This window comes from Lemur catta, chromosome 2 (genome assembly GCF_020740605.2).
Source record: "Lemur catta isolate mLemCat1 chromosome 2, mLemCat1.pri, whole genome shotgun sequence".
NCBI lineage: Eukaryota > Metazoa > Chordata > Mammalia > Primates > Lemuridae > Lemur > Lemur catta.
This window is the reverse complement of record NC_059129.1, coordinates 138,294,935-138,312,710: the sequence shown is the minus strand read 5'-3', so window position 1 is coordinate 138,312,710 and position 17,776 is coordinate 138,294,935. Positions and strand designations below refer to the sequence as shown.

The window sequence follows — 17,776 nt, the reverse complement described above, 5'->3', positions numbered from 1 at the left end:
CTCAACCAAAACGATTGACTAAGCACCTACTATGTGCTAGACACTCTTCTAGATGCTGTCCCTGCCTCCCACCCAACACTTCAGCCACACCCACATTGAAATGGGCCCAAACAGAAGAGAATCTGTTTCTCTTTAAATATCAACAAACTATTTCGCAGTCTCCCTTGATAACTCTAAGCAATGACCCAGATCATGGTATGCGACAGGTAAAGGTAAAATGAAGTCCAGTGACATCATCAGAAAAACCCAATAGCCACCCTCCTGCCCTTGTAGCACAGATTCTTTCCTCTTCTTTGTGTAATAATAACTATAAAGCCTAAATACACTAAAAGCTCCTTAATTATTAATGTAATTTTACATATCTTCACAATAACAAACAAAGTTTATTAAAATTTCACCTCCAGCACTTCAGTGACCTCTGTGAGAGACATAAAGGTGAGCTTCCAGGCCACTCCACAGCCTGATGGCAAGCACCCAAATGCCTGGGAGGCAGGGGTTCGGGGACCTCATCTACCTCCCTGGGTGATTCTGAGGCACGACTGGGTGTCAGAACTACCAGTTTAGTGGAAAGAACACAGCCTCAGACAAATTTCCTAATTGAACAAATTTCCTAATTCTACCAGTTTACTAGTCTATAAAATAGGGATAATGATGATGCCTTGGAAAGACTACTGAAAGGATTACAGATAATACGTACAATATGTCTCACACACGTAGTAGGTGTCCAATAATGGTACATTTCTTTATTTGAGAGACCAAGAACGAGAAGCAGTGTCTCTGTAAGAGTTTTACCAATCTCTCCTAACTACAATGAGAGGCCAATTTCACGTTTCCCCACATAACAGTTCTATACAGGCCGCCTTTTTAAAAATCATGCAAGGTTCGGCTGCTGACTCACGACCACCTTGACATCTCTCCTGCCCTGTCTCACCTGGCTGGCCACTTCTTTCACTCTTTGCACCTTGTTCTCCCAGGACCACTCCACACTTGGCCACGCTGACATTATTCACATGCCCGCCTTGCTACTTCTCCAATCACAGAATTACACTGTCTTCTCAGGTGCTGGCCAGTGCTCCTCAGCCTCACCCCTACATTAATCTAATCATGTGGAGGTGCTTGCTGCTCCATCTTCCCAGCTGCACATAAAGATGCTGGCAACACGTCAGTCCTATGGTCCATGGGCTACCTCCTCATGTCTGCCATAAGAACTGAGGTCCATGAAAGCTCTGAATGACTGTGATAAGATTCTTTTCCCTATTTTTTTCTTAGTCCTCATATGAAGAAGTAACAAGCCTTCCTCAGGTCAAAGGATAATTTTGCTTCTCCCTTATTGGACTGTATCCATTAAGTACATTCCCCACACGGACATCATAAAGAATAACCTCTTTTACACCCATGGAAAGAGCCAGGTATCTACAGCACGTCCCACAGTGCCTGTAACGGATGCTCTGACACATAATATTTCATAAACCCTAAAGTACACAGGACAAGCTCAGCTCTGAAAGCCACCCAAAAGCACTCATAAATTTCAGACTGCCCTAATCACCCCTCCTTTTGCTAAGAAACTAGATGGAGTACCACTTCAGACCTATTACTCTTCCAGTGAGAATGTCCTCTCTGCATACTCTGTCATGTCAACCTAATCAAATGGCAGGACTATTATTTACACTGAATTTCACTTTAATTTCAAGTACGTTTATTAACAAGGCAAAGATAAACATCCTTTAAAAATATTTGTCTAATAAAAATCCAATAATTCACTAATTACTTTTATTAATCATTACAAAACTGAGTAAGAATTCTCACATGAGTAAAGCTCTAAGTATCAATTCATTTCAAAATTCCATATACAGGTCATACATTCATCTTTCCCATTTTCTAATGACTTCTGCTTTTGAAAGTCTTGTCTAAATTTAATGTATTTGAGCCCATGATTGTCCACAATGTTAAAAGTATTTAATTCTCAAGCAGCACTAGGAAATAATAAAAATTCAAAAAAGATTTCAAAAATTTAGGTTGGAAAGGAAGAGAAAAGTAGAGTCAAATTAATTAGCAATGCCCATAATGACAATTTCCTTTTTATAAAAGGACTTTGTTCCAAAACTCCATTTATCTACCTCTACCTATCTGTTGCTCTTCAGATCCGCACATCTGCACATTATCCACACCGCAAATATTTCCGTCCCAGGCAGGTGGAAAGCTTGCCTGCCTGCGCACACTGCCTCCCTGTGTTAGCTGTCCGCGTTCCATTTGAATCCAATTTCCTTGCATTACCTCTGCCCAGGTCAAGGATGAATGCCTGTCAAATTCCCAGTGGAATAAAAAGAAAAACCCTTTCTTCCTGAGGCAGCAAGTTTCAATTCAAAGAGCACATGGCTAATCTACATATGTGAAGGTCACAGCACTTCAGTCAAAGAGGTTAAGAATGGAACAGCTCACGTAAGGGGTTGTCTTAAACATCTTGGCATGATGCCCAACAAGTAAGACTGTTGAAAAGCAATAGATAGCTTCTGGCAGCAGCAAGGGGAAAAATATTTTGATCATGTGATATCGTACACACTACCTAGTTTATTTCACGTGTGAAACTTTGAAAGTTCCTAAAAAATACCACATATGCAAATCAAATCCAGATTTCAGCTTCACCAGTTTAGTCATTCTAGTACACCTTCCTCTTCATAAAATACACTTATATGGAATTTGTAGATGCACTGAGAATAAAACTTCAACTTATCGACAACCAGTTGGCTCAAATATTTTAACAGCTGATTACAACTTCTTTGCATTAGTTTTTCCATGAACATGAAAATACTTAGACCAGGAAAGGGTATTTAGACTAAAAAAGCATATTCCTTTAAGTTATTCAAATACAACTGTCTTAAATAAAATTCATCTCCATTTCCCTCTATTTTTCCTTCCCTCATCACTAACATAGCAATATGGAAAATTACAGGAACTTGATGCAAATAAAGACAAAATACAAAACTGCTTTTCGCAACCCATCTTCACTAATTGTATAGTGAAACACTAGTGCTTTAAAGTGCTCCCAGTTCTGACCAATCATCACAACGGAGGAGGAAGGACAGTCTTGCCGCACATGATGGACACCAGGTGAAAGGGGAGAAACCAAGACTTTAACAGAGCGTGTATCTCTCTGCCTGCTGTAAGCATGGCACCTTCCAGAAATGTTTTCTGCATCAGCCAAATGAAATTAAAGGTAGTTGGCACTAAGAGGGAGGAAAAGGGAAGATATTAAAATCCAGTAAAGTCGTAACAAGTGTGACTGTAATTTTAAAAACTTTTCAACAGTTAACAATAATAAACTATTTGTTTTAAGCATGGAGAAAATAAAGTAGCAGCAAAGGATCCATTTCACCAGTTTGGAAGTTGTCTGCCTACCACCAATTTCTCTCAACTCAAAATTTAGATTGCTTATGAAACCAAAGTTATCTAATCCATATTTCTAATTAAATGGAATAGTAAGTAAAATAAAAATCTCTCAGAAACTATCTTAATTAATTTAATTACCTATATGTACTCAGTAATCTAAGGACATCCCTCTATGCTAAATGATGAAGCCAATGTTTAACAATTTACAAATATCTCTGGGTATCTACTTATCAGGTACACTGTCCCTACACCAAGGTCACCAAATGTTTGTTGACAGTAGTGAAATTAAATTATTCAATTATATATCTTCTGAATTTATTTTTCCTTACCAGTTAGAAAATACGACGATAAAAGAAAGTACGAAAACTACAGCAAACAATTTAGAATTGCTAATAACTTAGTTTTCCTAAACACTTGGCAAGGTAAAAACATATTGGGCAATTAAAAAACTGAAATGGTCTGGATTAAAAATAAGCTTCAATATTAACCTATTTGTTCTGAGAAGAAAGACTGACAGGCTGTTTAACTTGTTAAATTAACTAGTAGAGACCCGTCTCTAACTCATTTTAATTCCTTATCCATAAGAAAGTACAGTCCTTTGTTACTCTACCAAAATGTGCTGAGCAGCACACCAGCATCTTACAAGGTCTAGCCCTCCCAAAAATTCTATGAGTATTCTTTCCATTTTTTTAGAAATGAGGAAACTTACAAACCACAGAGAGGTGAAGTAACTTGCCTAAGGTCACACAGCCAGTACTATGCAATCTTCCAGTGTTCTCTCTCCAGTTCGTCAAGGGCTCTCATCAACCAAATCTTTGCATATCAAACTTCATTTGCTCTAGGAGGCTTCCTGCCCCTACCCCCTGCCACCTGCCACCCCATCTATGTGAAGTGCCCTTCTATCATCAAACGTCTCCCATGCTGTACTGTGTGGCATGCTTACTGGTCTCCGAGGGATCCCATCATCCAGCACACTGCCAGGCACAGCAGGCTCTCCACAAACACGCATCTGATGCCCCGTGCTCTCGCTACGATGACACAAATTTAAAATTCCAAATTCCTGACAGACTGTTCAAAACAGTGAAGTTCAATGAACTGAATATCAAATCCTTCATGCTAAAATTAATGTAAAGCCACTTCTTTAGCAGAAAAATCACCATAAGAATGACACCCCAAACAAAATCCAAATTAGGATCACTTTCTCATCAATGTCATAAAACAAAGAACAATCTCCAAGTACACTGACCTTCCACATGAAACAGTGAGCACTTATACCTTCATCAGGATATTTTCAGTTTGGATACATTATCAACTACTCTTCAAATATTTCTTAGATGATGTACTTTGAGGATATAGTTTTCTGCATAAGAACTGCAGAGGAATAATGTAGCCACTCACTTTAATTTCCACTTTGTAAAACACCAGGAATCTATGATAATTCACCAGGGAAAATTACGGATCATATGTTATATTTACTCTTTGTATCTTAAGCACCAAGTGGTGCTCAGTAAGTATTTGTTCATAATAGAATTTTATCCCTGATAGTTTTATAAATCTCAGCATTAAAAAAAAAATTCTGTATCTTTGAGGCAGGCCCCTGGCATTCTCAGATTTGACATTTCCTGTTTTGACTATTTGAGAGTAGCCCTAAACCTCCACGCATAGCAAATTATAATTTTGCTAAGGACCAAATCATATAGTCAATGAAGTTGAAACAGACGCAGAAACAAGTTACTTAGCTAATGAGACCAAATTCTAGCTCCCAGAAGCTCCAAGAAGCCTAGATCTAAATTTTTGAAACTTCATTCCTTTGTAAAAAGTATTAATAGTTCTAAAAATCACTTTCATGATTTTTGCAGATCATTAAAGTGGAAAGGTTTAAAAAGGTATAAGAAAGGAATGATTCTTCGTGAGAGAAAAGAATTTGCTAATTAAGGATGCGATATTGAATGGGGTAGCAGCTTAGGTGCTATATCAGTCTTATAGAGGCTCTGTGGGTACACCAATATCAATTTATGTAACTGTTGAGCAAGAGTCCCAATCAGTACAAAACTACAATTTGTAAGAGAAACTACAGTGGAATGCACAAAATCTATGTATTTGCACAGGTATCACTTTATATTCACTGAATACATCTGGGATCTAGTATACTTTAATAAGCTGTTCAGTGGTGCATAGATGATTAGGCACTATTTGTTTAAAAAATTCAAAGCAGCACAGAATTTTGGAGCTGGGAGGGGCTGGGCATCACCTAATTGATGGAGGCAAGGGCTTGTCCTCAGCCACATCCTGAAGTGCAGCAGATCCAGGCGGCGAATGAGAAAATCAAGCCCCACAGTAGAAAGGCAGGTCTGCAAAGAAGAGAGCACCACAGACAAATGCCACAGACTCACGCTGATGCCCTGAGTGAAGGTTTTCAACAACTCTATCTGGCAGGCAACATTCCAGGTAAGGAAACAGCACCTGCTGGATGGCAGAGAAAATGGGTGCTGAAGCCTACAAATGAGCCAAGGTCTAACCAACTCCAAGGTCATGCGTGTCCTTTCCATTACATCAGGATGCCTCATGATACAGTCTTATTCTCTCATAAATCCTCATAATCACTGAAATAAACTAATATACAACAAACATGCCAGTTCTCTCAGAAATATGTCTGCTTCTTCAGAAAGATACTTGCTCAGCAGTACCAATGTTTCACATTTCTATTTCCAAGGTCATTTATAATTCATTGGGTAAAGTGAATTTACTATAAAAATAAGAACTAGAAACAGAAAATTTAAAGGACATTAAAATGGGTTTATAGCTTTGATATATGGTCACTGAACCTCAAAATTTGGTTCTTAAAATTTCAGAAATTAGATGCCAAATTCCAGATGAATTTTGGAATTACCAATCATTTCAAAAATAAAGCCATGAAGTATGGTGAGTGGTTTAAATTCTAAGACACTCATCACAAAAAGAAACAGGAGATACTAAGAATTCTGGAACTGCCTCCACTAATCATCAATGCCTCGCTTTCTGAAAGGTTTATTTCAGGACCCAGAAGCAGTAGCTGAATTTACTCCTCAGCCAGCATACATTATCTAAACAGTTACCAAAAATACCCCAGCAATCCAAGTGTCTTCCTAAATCTGAACAGACTGTTTTAACTTTTTTTCCAAGAATCTATATAATGTAGAAAACTGAGAAAAAGAAAAAGGACCATTCTATATAAATTTCAAAGTGATTATATTTTCCTTCTTTTAGTAATCATTCCCTGTAGTGGATCCGTATTTTGCTCTGGCATAAAGCCAGGAATTGATTGGTAGAAATGGAAAAGAGTCACCAGATCACATCAACTATATAGCCACAACCTATAATTACTTGTTTTGCCAAAATTCACTCCCTCCCTCGCCACCAAAAAAAAAAGCAGGCCAATAGACTGCTGATCCACATGGTTGCTATTTGCTCTTTGTTTCAATGAGCCAGTTCTAAGTCAATGATGTCAAAACACCATGATCCAGGTATCGTGGGTCAAGCTTCAGCAGTCTCTCTGCATTACCTGCACACGGAAATAGCAGCAATCCCCAGACTCCAGCTACTGTCTGTGTCTGGCACATGGCTGATTATTAACAAAGTGGGTGCTCAATAAATATTTGCCAACTGATTGTCTGGAGTAGATATTTACCTAACATACACATCACAGCATACACAAATGCTAAATGTTTACACCTTAAAGAAATAATTGTTGTTTTCCAGCACAATCTCTTAAATAACAGTTCATTTCCTCTGTGCCCTCTGTAGAATCTGGAATTAAAAGAACATAACAAATCTGACAAAGATGTAACCACATATCAGCATCAACAACAGTTAAAATACAATTCTAATATTTACACACCAAAAGAGCCAATTCATGAAACTAACCAGGATCTACGAAGTAGCCCTTTGCAGCTGCCTCTAACATTTAATTAAAAGGCCCATCATCTTACGTTAGTCATTTATACAAAGATTTCTAAAGTTTTGCAGAGGCATAAAAAAGAAAAATATCAGGAGGAAGCACAAACTTGGGGGCAGAGAACACTAGGAAAAAGGACACATGGCCACCTGGATTGACTGTTTGCTCTGGGGTGGGGGGGTGGGAGGTGGGCAGGATGCCTAAAAACTTCAAACACAGTAAGAATAGAAAAAAAGTATCTCTGTAAATGATTTTTACTAAGAGTAGAAAGATAAAACTAATAATTTTTCAGAAGAGGCTAAAAATGCAAAAGGTGAGAGAAATAAGGGAACAGTGATCATGGTAATAGTTCATTTGCATATCCTATTATCTGACAAAGTCCCAGGTTTCTCTCAAAATACCTTTAAACTTCAGAAAGCCTCCAAAAAGTTGCTTTTAGAACTTCTAATAACATACCTGGCAACAAAACAACTAACCTACACAACACACATCTGCAAACATACCAAATCTATGAGGATTACCCCACAGTTAAAATTGAAAGGAAGTAGTAATAGACTAATTAAAAATAAAAACAAAAAATACCATTAGCATTCCAATGGAATATCTGTGGAAGAATTTACTGATAAACTATAAAGTAACAAGATTAATGTTTATAAAAACAAGACAATTTTACTTACAATACATATTAATAGTTAACTATTTTAAAGGGTAACATAAAGGGAAGAGAAAAAGTTCTCAAGATGGATGGTGGTGATGGCTGCACAACAATGAGAATGTACTTAATGCCACTGAATAAAAATGGTTAAAACAGTAAATTTTACGTTATGTATAGTTTACCACTATAAAAATATACATATATTTAATTTTTTAGCATCCTATTATGAAAAGAAAAATGTGGTATATTGTGGTCTAAGATTTTCTTCTAGATTACATCAAATATGGCTTCCCTTGCAGAGTCACCTAAGAAGGAATAACTTCTTATCTGGTTGTCAAGATTTATCATTCATCAAGGGCCCAACAAAACACTAAGAAGTAATCTACAGAAGCTGGTCAGCAGAGGCTGAATCTCTTTCAATTCAAAAAGACTGTCTTGCTATTACAGATCTATTCCAGATTCTGCTGCCATCTACCTGATTTCAAGGATGGAAATAAGCATATCTACTGGTAAACCACATATGCTAAGATTTCAGGGCTTTAGTCTCTTTCCTGGCAATATGTATCATTCAAGAAACAAGTTAATTTCATTATTAGTTCATCTGTCAAACTCAGTAGCCTTCTAATATTCTTGGCATTGATCCATACAGAAGTGAGTTTGAAAACTGCCTCCTGGATCCTATTCAAATAACTAAATCTAAGGAAATAGTTTTCTTAGAATTCCTCCAAGTCAAAGACTTTAAAAATAGAACATGTTTGGTGAAAACTTACTGTGGAAATACATATTCTACTCTGATAAATTCACTCAGTCACTCAATTAAAGTGAATTGTTAATTAAAACTATAGTACATGTATAGTAATCATTCCATGCATACAGATGTTAGCATGAGGAAAAATAAGCCAATACTTAAGCAATTAATGATATCTAAATCATTTTCTTTTCATCAAATTTCTAAGAGAAAAAGTCATTAAAGTATATCAAGTGTTTGGATCAGAATTCATTCACTCAATCACCCAATTAAACCTAAAAGGACCACTTAGTCTTATGCAAATAACCTCCAAACTGGAAAAAACAATACCATATATATATATAGTCCTGCATCTATGATATATAAACATATTCCTCGTAGATGAACAGTTTTGCCTGGTTCTTCTCCCCCACACCACAAGGAACTAACCCTTAGGATTCCTCAGCCTCAAGCATGCATACAGAGCGATTGTGCAGCATTACTTTACATACCCACAGAGAATCTGCAAAAACCTCCCTGTTCAAGCAACGACACCTCTGAAAAGGCAAGCAACCAAAAATTACCCAATTCCAAAAAGGCCTAAGAGGTAGATACAGCCCCTTAAATATAGACAGCATTGTAAAATGTCATAAAAATTTCGTAACATCCATTTTGAAAATCTAAATATTGCAAAAAATTAATGGAATTGAATTTTATTAATATTCATGTTGCCTCCATAAATCTGTTGTTTTAAGTAACACCACAGTTCTATCAAACATAAATATCAATCTCAAATTTACAAATCTACATACACCCAAAAATGAAAGTGACATGAGTGAAATATTAGTCCCTTTTCCACAAACATGGATCAAAGCACACAGGTCCATGAGCTGAGCAGTGTCATTCCAGTGCAGAGCTCAGCAAGAAAAGCCTCTAGATTTAGGACACCAGCAAAAAGCTAATATAGTTTCCTTTATCGACATATCCAAAATTTACATCCCTAGTCAGTCTTCAAAATAAGTAGAAAAATTTCATGGAATCCTAACAAATTTTAAATCAAACCACTCTCCTCCGAGGAAAGGGCAGGGTTAAATAAATGAAATGATCATCTTTTTGGTTTGCCTGTGATATTGGTATTTGTCTTAGAGAAATAAGTGTTCCTATTAAATCAGAAGTCATCTCTTTAGATATAACCTGTGCCAAATTACAAAGAAATAAAGTCCATTAATAAGAAATAGAACTGAAAACTCAATCCCATTCTATTACACCTGTTTCCTTGAAAAGGTGTCTGTGACTGGTAAAACTATCAAATGAGTTTACATTGAGTCTTCCCCTACATTGTCTTATATTTTTAAATCAGATCTCAAACCAAAATTAAGCTTTTTTAATACCTGAGTGAAGATGTTATTCTCTTCAACTCTAGTAAAGGAACACGATATTTAGAGGTTAAGTACATTACTAAAGGTGTCCAAGTGTGATCTGCATTATTTCCACATTCAGAACACACTTCTGATACAGTATGACGTTGAGAAAAATGGAGCAAGTATAAAAAGCCTTGCCAAAAATTCATTACTAAATATAGAAAAACAGAACCAAAGAAAAAAAGAGAGGTTAAGGTTTCTCATTATGGATCCAAGATAAGAATACGTTAATTCCCTAGAATGTTCTTATTGCTACAGTATTAATATAAACATAAATTTAATTGATAGCTGTATTAAAGAATGGTTACAATTAAAAAAACTAAAAATTATCAAAAGTAAGTACTACAAAAATCAAGATTCCCAATGAAAAGAATTTTAAGCCATGCCTAATTTCGTCCCAGATGACTCAGAAAACAGAAAACTGGAGACATTTCTGTCACGTTTTTTTTCTGTTTTTTAAATGATAGGCCTTTTCTATGAACCACAGTTACCAAGTCCACCTCTTCTAACTACATACAGCAATCCATAATCTTGGCAAATATATAAATTTTGGCCACAAAAAATAATTTACAAGATTTAAATTTCAGATAGCCTAAGATTTCACTGGGAGTGATGTTATGATATAATGTATCTCATACACATTTTAAGTAGTTAACCAGTTTGTAGCTTCCAGCTTTGTAAGCTAATCATTTTTCTTAAGGGTAAATAATGCTCTTGTTTATTACATTGCATTATGTTCTATAAAACTAAAGTTAAAATACCATTAATGGAATACAGTACAAACGTGGACATCATAAAATCTTATGTGAATAGACCTAAATATTCCTTTTGAGACTGCTATCTGAATACTTACCTCACAAAAATCTAGTAACAAACTGAATCGTAAAATGGCTTATTTCACTTTTTAAAAAGACCCTTCCCCCACAATATATACATGTTTTGTTCCCAATTATGAAAATATTTGCCACCCAATAGAAACCATTTCGTAAAATCAAAAATGAAACTAAATGTATTAAGAGCCAAAAATATTTCATCATTTAACAACGTGATTTAATAGTATTTTTTTTACCTATAGTCAGGCAGTAATTTAATATTTTGGACAAACGACTGTCTCTTAGTATAATTATAACTACTACTAAATAATAATAACCTTCCAAAAAGAAAAGGAAATAAAGAGTGTAAAAAAGATACATTCCACATGTTATACAGTAAACTACCTAAAAGAAATTCGTGAATCTAGGTCATATGTCTGTCATTTTCCCCCCACTCAAAAAAAAAAAAAGAAAGTATTCCCAGGGGTCACACTGAGGACATAATGGATTCACTCTCATTCCGAGAAAACAAAATACTTAAAATGATTGGTATCATTAAGAACTAATACTCTAACATGGACCTACATCTGCTTCTAACTTCATTCGTTTCTAGTTTAGAAAGACGTGAATTCTAAACTGCCCCTTTAATAGCAAGCTGACAAAACAAATCTCTTTAAAATTAATTATGTGGGTTTATTTACACAAGGCTTCTCTATAATGTTTTCAGTTGCGTGAAGCAAAAAGAAAAATTGACATTGCCCGTTTTCTATCAAGACTAGAAAAATATATTCTCCTTAAAAGTAAAATTCCATTAACTAAAGATTTAAAAGCAGTGGGCACCAATGTTCAGCCTAGGATTCACACGATTATTTGTTAAATTCAACCCTTCATTCACTCTGACAAGATATTATTACTAAAATACACCTTCCTAAAAATAAATGAACTAAATAAAAATATACATACAACCACTGTTATTCCCTTCTAACAGATTAGATTTTTTAAACTTTCATAGCATTAAGATATCTATGAAAGAAAAATTTGGGGGAACACACCCAGCACAACTTGCTTATAATGTAGTTTCCCTAATTCATTGTGTAAACAGTTCAAATAAGGCTCATATTACCTAATCCAACAAAATAATCAAGAAAAAAAAGATTCTTGGGGCATTTCTGTATTTTCCAAATCAAACACAAATATAAAATGATTTTTAGTGTTTCACAGGAATATCCATTTTTTCCCATCTTACCTAGTTGTTCTTTGGAAAAATTATTATGTGGTTTTCTCATTTCATGTTTTTAAAATATGCCAATTCTATCTAAAATTCCTCATCCACAAATATCTTAAATGGTCAGAATTGTTAAACACAAATCTCTAGAAATATAGCTTAAATCTTGTTGATAATGTTAAATAAATATCACCAAAAAATACTTCTGCACATCAAAATCTTGAAATTTTTAACGTTATATTAAACTATGTGTGCTGAAACAATTCAAATTTTTTCACAGTTGAATTTGTGAAGGATAGACTTTTATAAAGCTTTACAAATCCAAAAATTGGTAAAATTGGTGGTTTATTATGGTCTTATTTCAACCACAATTAAAGTCCCTGGTATATGTAATGTGTATATTGTAAGAGTGTCATCAAAGATCTGAATCTTCTAAGTGCCCAATACTAGACACGAGCGTAATGTTTTTCTGTATTTAATCCTCTTATTAATAACTATGATTCATAAAAATTTAAGCCTTAAATAATATTGAACCTTACATCTGCTTGTAATAGAGCTCAGTTATTATTTGTGGCAAGAATTTTTGTGACTGTACTGCTCAGCACTTCTATTTACATCAGCAGTGCTAAATGCCCAATGGTGAGAGGGGAGCCAATCAGATGGCAGATTAGATGTCAACTCAGAGGCAGCTGTCTGGAGACTATTACAGCCAGTTTACCTCCACAATTCAAATTCCAAACCTTGCAAAGGAGATCAAGTCAGTCTTTAGGCTCAGCCTACTAGCAAGAAACAGCAAGAGTGAAGGACACTTCTTAATAACAGTGTAGGATTTGGATGACAGCAAAATAAAGAAAATCCAAATAAATACGATCCCAAAGATCTATTTTCAATGGTCTGCTATTTTACTGGATTTGTTGAATAAAATGTATGCCTAATCCACGATCAAAATAAGTTCAATTGATCCGGAATGTGTTCCTTTAACAGCCTCTCTGCTGAAGGTGACTCCTTTCAAGCAGCCCGTAAGCCCAATAATGGATTTCCCTGGCTATTCTTAGGAACGAATCGATATATTTTAGAATATTTTACCCTCCACGTCGTTGTAAGTTTTAGTATTATTCCTGCTAGTAAACATTGGAACTCGAAGCCCGCATCGAGTATCTCCGAATGGCTCTACATAACTATGAAAAACCTACTTGGTTGTCACAAAGCTAACCTATTTTCCCTGCCTGTACCTTGGAAGCTAAGAGGGAACGTACTGTGGCTAAGGTGGGAGAAAGTTCCTCATTCTTTCCCCGGTTAAAGCACATTGTTGGAGCTACCAGAGCCGATCTGGTCAACATTCGCCCCCGGCCGTCCTGGCCGGGAGAGCCTATTTTGCTACAAAAGCACCCGAGTCGTCCCCACCGCCCCAACGGCTTCCTCGCGGGTGGCGCCCTAGAACCTCGCCTTGCGTTCTAGGGCCTGGGGGAGGGGGTGGGGGCGAGGGTGCGGGCCGCCGGAGAGCCCAGGCCGCCCGCCTAGCCCCGCGGAGCCCTCCTCGGCCTGGACAGCGCGGCCGGCAAGGGGTGCGCCCGACCTCTGTGCGAGGCGGCCGCCAGTCAAAATGGCTTTGGGCGCCGCGCCCCCGCCACCCCCGCGAGAAGAAGGGGAAAAGTACACGGCAAAGAAAGAAACTCAGGCTCGCGGCGCGGGGAGGCCGCCGGGCGGAAGCAGGCCCGGCCGGCGCAGGGGTTACCTGGGATCTGCCCATGGTCGGTCCGGGGGTGCCGGGGCTCATCGCCGGGTGACTCCTTTGTTGCGCGGCCGCCCAGGCCGGGCTGGCAGCGGCGTACTGGGCGCCCATGTCCTTGCCCAAGCCCATGCCCGCGGCCGCCTGCTGGCCGCCCGCCGCCGCCCCCGCCGCCGCCGCCTGGGACTGGGGCTGCGACGGCGGCGGCGGCGGCGCGCTGGGGCTGCTGTAGTCGGGGTAGCTGCCGCCGTAGCTCCGCATCATGGGGCTGGGCGAGGTGAGCAGCTGGTTGAGGGTCGGGGTGGCCCCCGACGGGTGCTGGTTCTGCCCGGCGAAGCGCTGGAAGCCCCCCGCCGCCGCGCCGGCGGCCGCCTTGCTGAGGCTCGCGGCCCCGCCGCCCCCGGGGCCCATCATCATGCCGCCGCCCTGCTGCCGGGGGGAGCTCAGCACCCCGTACCCCGAGGACGAGCCCCCATAGCCGCCGCCGCCGCCGCCTCCTGCTGCTGCTGCCGCCGCCGCCGCCGCGGCCGCCGCCGCCACAGCTCCCGCTCCTGCTCCTCCTGCTCCTGCTCCTGCTCCTCCTCCTCCTCCTCCTCCTCCTCCGCTGCCTCCTCCTCCTCCGCCGCCGCCGCCCGCGCCGGGCCGGCTGTATCCCGGATAATGGTTGTACTGGCTGTTGGGGTACCCTTCGTGGGAGTTCTGCAGGGGGTCCATGCTGCTGGGGGCCCCGGCGGCGGCTGAGGCGGAGTGCATCATCCCCATCCCGGGGCTTTGTTGTCCGCCATGTTGATCAAAGCAAGGCCCAGCGCGGCCGCCGGGGCCGCCGCTAGCAGGGGCAGCGCTGCCATAGTAATTATTAAACTCCGAGACGGCCGCCGGGCCGCCGCCGCCCCCGGGCACGGCGACCGGCGGCTGCTGCGTGCCCAGGGCGCCTAGGCCCGGGTGCTCGTAGCGGCCGCCCGCCGGCTCCCCCATCTTGGGCGGCGCGTCGTCCTCGTCGCCCGGCTTGCTCAGCAGCGGCTGGCCCGGGGGGTCGGCCTGGCTGCCCGAGGCACTGTCCTTGGCGCCTCCATGTTGCGGCTGCTCCATGTCGGGGCCCGGCTGAGGCGCGCCGCCGCCCGCGCCGCCCAGGCTGTTGTTGTTGGAAATGGGATGTTGCTGCTGCTGCTGCTGTTGCTGCTGCTGCTGCTGGAACTGGTTTAGCTGCTGCTGTAGTGCGTGGTGGTGGTGGAGGTGGTGGGCATGGTGGTGGTGGTGGTGGTGGGCATGGTGGTGGTGGTGGTGCTGCTGGTGGGGCGGTGCGGCGGGGGCTTCGCCAACGGTTTTCAGTTTGTGGTTGGGGAGCAGCCCCGTCTCCATGGCCGAGCCCGGGCCCGACGAGGAGGAAGAAGAGGACGCCGCCGCGGAGGAGGAGGAGGAGGAGGAGGACAGCGCGGCAGCGCTTCCACCCTCCTTGAGAGCCGCCTCGGAGCCGCCGCTCTTGGCGCTGTTAGTGCTGGCGGCGGCGGCCGCGGCGCTCGCGTTATGGGCCATGTTCAGTTCGTGACGGGGGTGCAGGGGGTGGTGGTGCACACTATTCAGGCCGCCGTCGCCGCCGCCCCCCAGCATGGGTCCCGGTGCCGCCGCCGCCACGCGCGCCCCCGCCTCCAGGTCCCGGGCCCCGGGCGCCGGCCGCGGCCCTGGGGGCGCCCGCCGCTCGCCGCTGCCTGCCCGCGCCCGCGCCGCCGCCGCCGCCGCTGCTGCCCGTGCGGCCATGATCGCCGCGGCGTGGCGAGGCCGGGCGGGGGGCGGGGGGAGACAATAACCCCCACTTTTTAGTCCGCGGCCCCTCCTGTGCGCATCCACGCGGCCCGCCGGGAAGCCTCCGACCCCCTCCCCCTCCGCAGGCCCCGCCGGAGAGCCGGGCCGGGGGCACGCCTTACGGTCTGGGCCTGTTCCCGCTGTGTGCTTTCATGGTGAAAGTTTTTAGCTCAGGTTTAAATGAAACTTTTCTCTTTTCCTCTCTAACCCGGATATGGGTAAATACACGACTGGCTGAGCCTATCGGGCCCAGCATGGCATGAGAGGGAGCCGAGCGAGCTCGAGCAACTATTATCCACTTCTCTCTGATTACTCCTGTGCACTCGCAAAACGCGGACTGGACTCGTCCCCGGGCCGCCGCCGCCCGCCCCGCCGCAGCCTCGCGGGGCCCGGCCGGGCCCGGGGCCGGGGCCGGGGCCTGGGCCTGGGCCTGGGGCAGGCTCGGCGGCCGCTCGGAGCGCGGCGGCGTGGGGCGGCCGGAGGCTGCACTTTCCCCTCGTGCCTCTGTCTCCTTGCCAACCGGGCGTTCGTGTGTTTGTTTTCACGTCTAAAAGGAACGATACAAAGGTGGAAAACGAGTCTGACGAGCAGACAAAAGAGGGAGAAAGGCTGGAGAACAAAGTTGTCTGTTGGCCTCAGAGGGTACATGGAGCCCACGGAGAAGGAAAATATCTAGGCAGTCTGTGCAAAAGCACTGTCTCTCCCAGGAGTTACGTAATTTTTCAGAACGTTAGCCTCCCTGCCTTGATTTCGGGCCATCAGCGTAATTCCCACAACTTCTTCCAACTGCAAAATTAGGAAAGCTTTTTAAGTGAAGGTTAACCTCATTCAAAGAGCCCTGTGACCTGTACACAACAGGTACTCAATAAATGCTTATGATTAATAACTGCACCTGCGCCAAAGATAATGTTTATATAACTTTTTTAAGGCACCTTAAATATGTATGGAGGCTTATCAATGAGAACTTGAAGTATTCCTAAAGGAGCATCTTCCTTACAAAGCACTTGGATGTCCGCTCTCAAATATGTAGAGTAGTATGTTATGCTCCAAACAACTTTCACGTGAAAATTAAACTATTGGTGCTAAACTAGCGACAGTTAAGGTTTATCTCATATCTTCATAAATCCATATGATACCTTTCATCGTATTTCAGAGGTTAATATGCACAGTTAACCCTCTTGATATGAGTTCATTTCTAAGTAATGTGAAACAAAAGTGAAGTAATTATAGTTAATAAATATAAGATCAATAATAATATAAAACAAACAACTCTAATCCTAAAGCAGAAATGTTCTATACTTTGTTCTCTAAAAAATTGTATCTGTTTTCTCACTTCATAATGTTTTAAAGGTTTTTATTATTAATTTATCACCAAGATAATTTTGAATATCTTTCATAACAAGGCTTCTTTACCTGAAGCAATGGCTCACTTCTACTAGTGTAGACTCAGTTTTCAATGAGAGAAAACATTTGAAACCAGGGTTTTCCACAGAGGCCACAATGGCAGAAATATATGATTTTAGTAGAATGTACAGTTTTCCAAAATTATTTCATTCTTCAGCTTTTCATAGAAACTATTTTAGTTCATTTCATCTGCAGTGGTTATTTGCTTGACCAAGTATAAATATGTTCTATGACTAAATAGAAAAGGGTAGACTGCAAAACTGGTGACTAATTGGGGGTGGGGGAGTCAGGTGCACACCCAAGGGTCATTATAGAGTGTAGAAACAACAAATTGCAATTCTGTGCAAACAACTGGAAAACTGGAGGTATATCATCGTGTGTAAGAGAGAATAACAGAACCATAAGATGAATTTGTGCCAAATCATTCATCAGTTTTTGCCAAGAGAATACTACATCTTTGTTAGTGTGCCTTTTTGACATTTTTTCCTGGATTTTCTCCTTTTATATATTCAAATACATACTAATTATACGCATTACACTACATAAGTTGAATTTTTTTAAGTTTTTCATATGCAAATATAAATATATGTCTGTTTTGTGTATGTGTCTATATACATATATTCTAAAGTCAATTACATATTTATGCTTTTAGACATTTATAGTCAAACTAAATATATACACA

General features: G+C 41.3%; 1 protein-coding gene across 4 annotated transcripts in view; it reads right to left on the bottom strand.

Annotated features, from left to right (window-relative positions):
• ARID1B (AT-rich interaction domain 1B) overlaps positions 1-15,953 on the bottom strand; it is a 397,799-nt gene extending 381,846 nt beyond the window's left edge. For 2 of the 4 annotated variants that reach the window (XM_045544625.1, XM_045544627.1), the window contains exon 1: positions 13,897-15,953. In XM_045544625.1, the coding sequence (XP_045400581.1) occupies positions 13,897-15,645 (1,749 nt within the window). In that variant the 5' untranslated portion in view covers positions 15,646-15,953. The remainder of the gene's footprint in view (positions 1-13,896) is intronic. The other 2 variants (XM_045544626.1, XM_045544628.1) reach the window with 1 other exon arrangement.
• Positions 15,954-17,776: the final 1,823 nt, after the last annotated feature.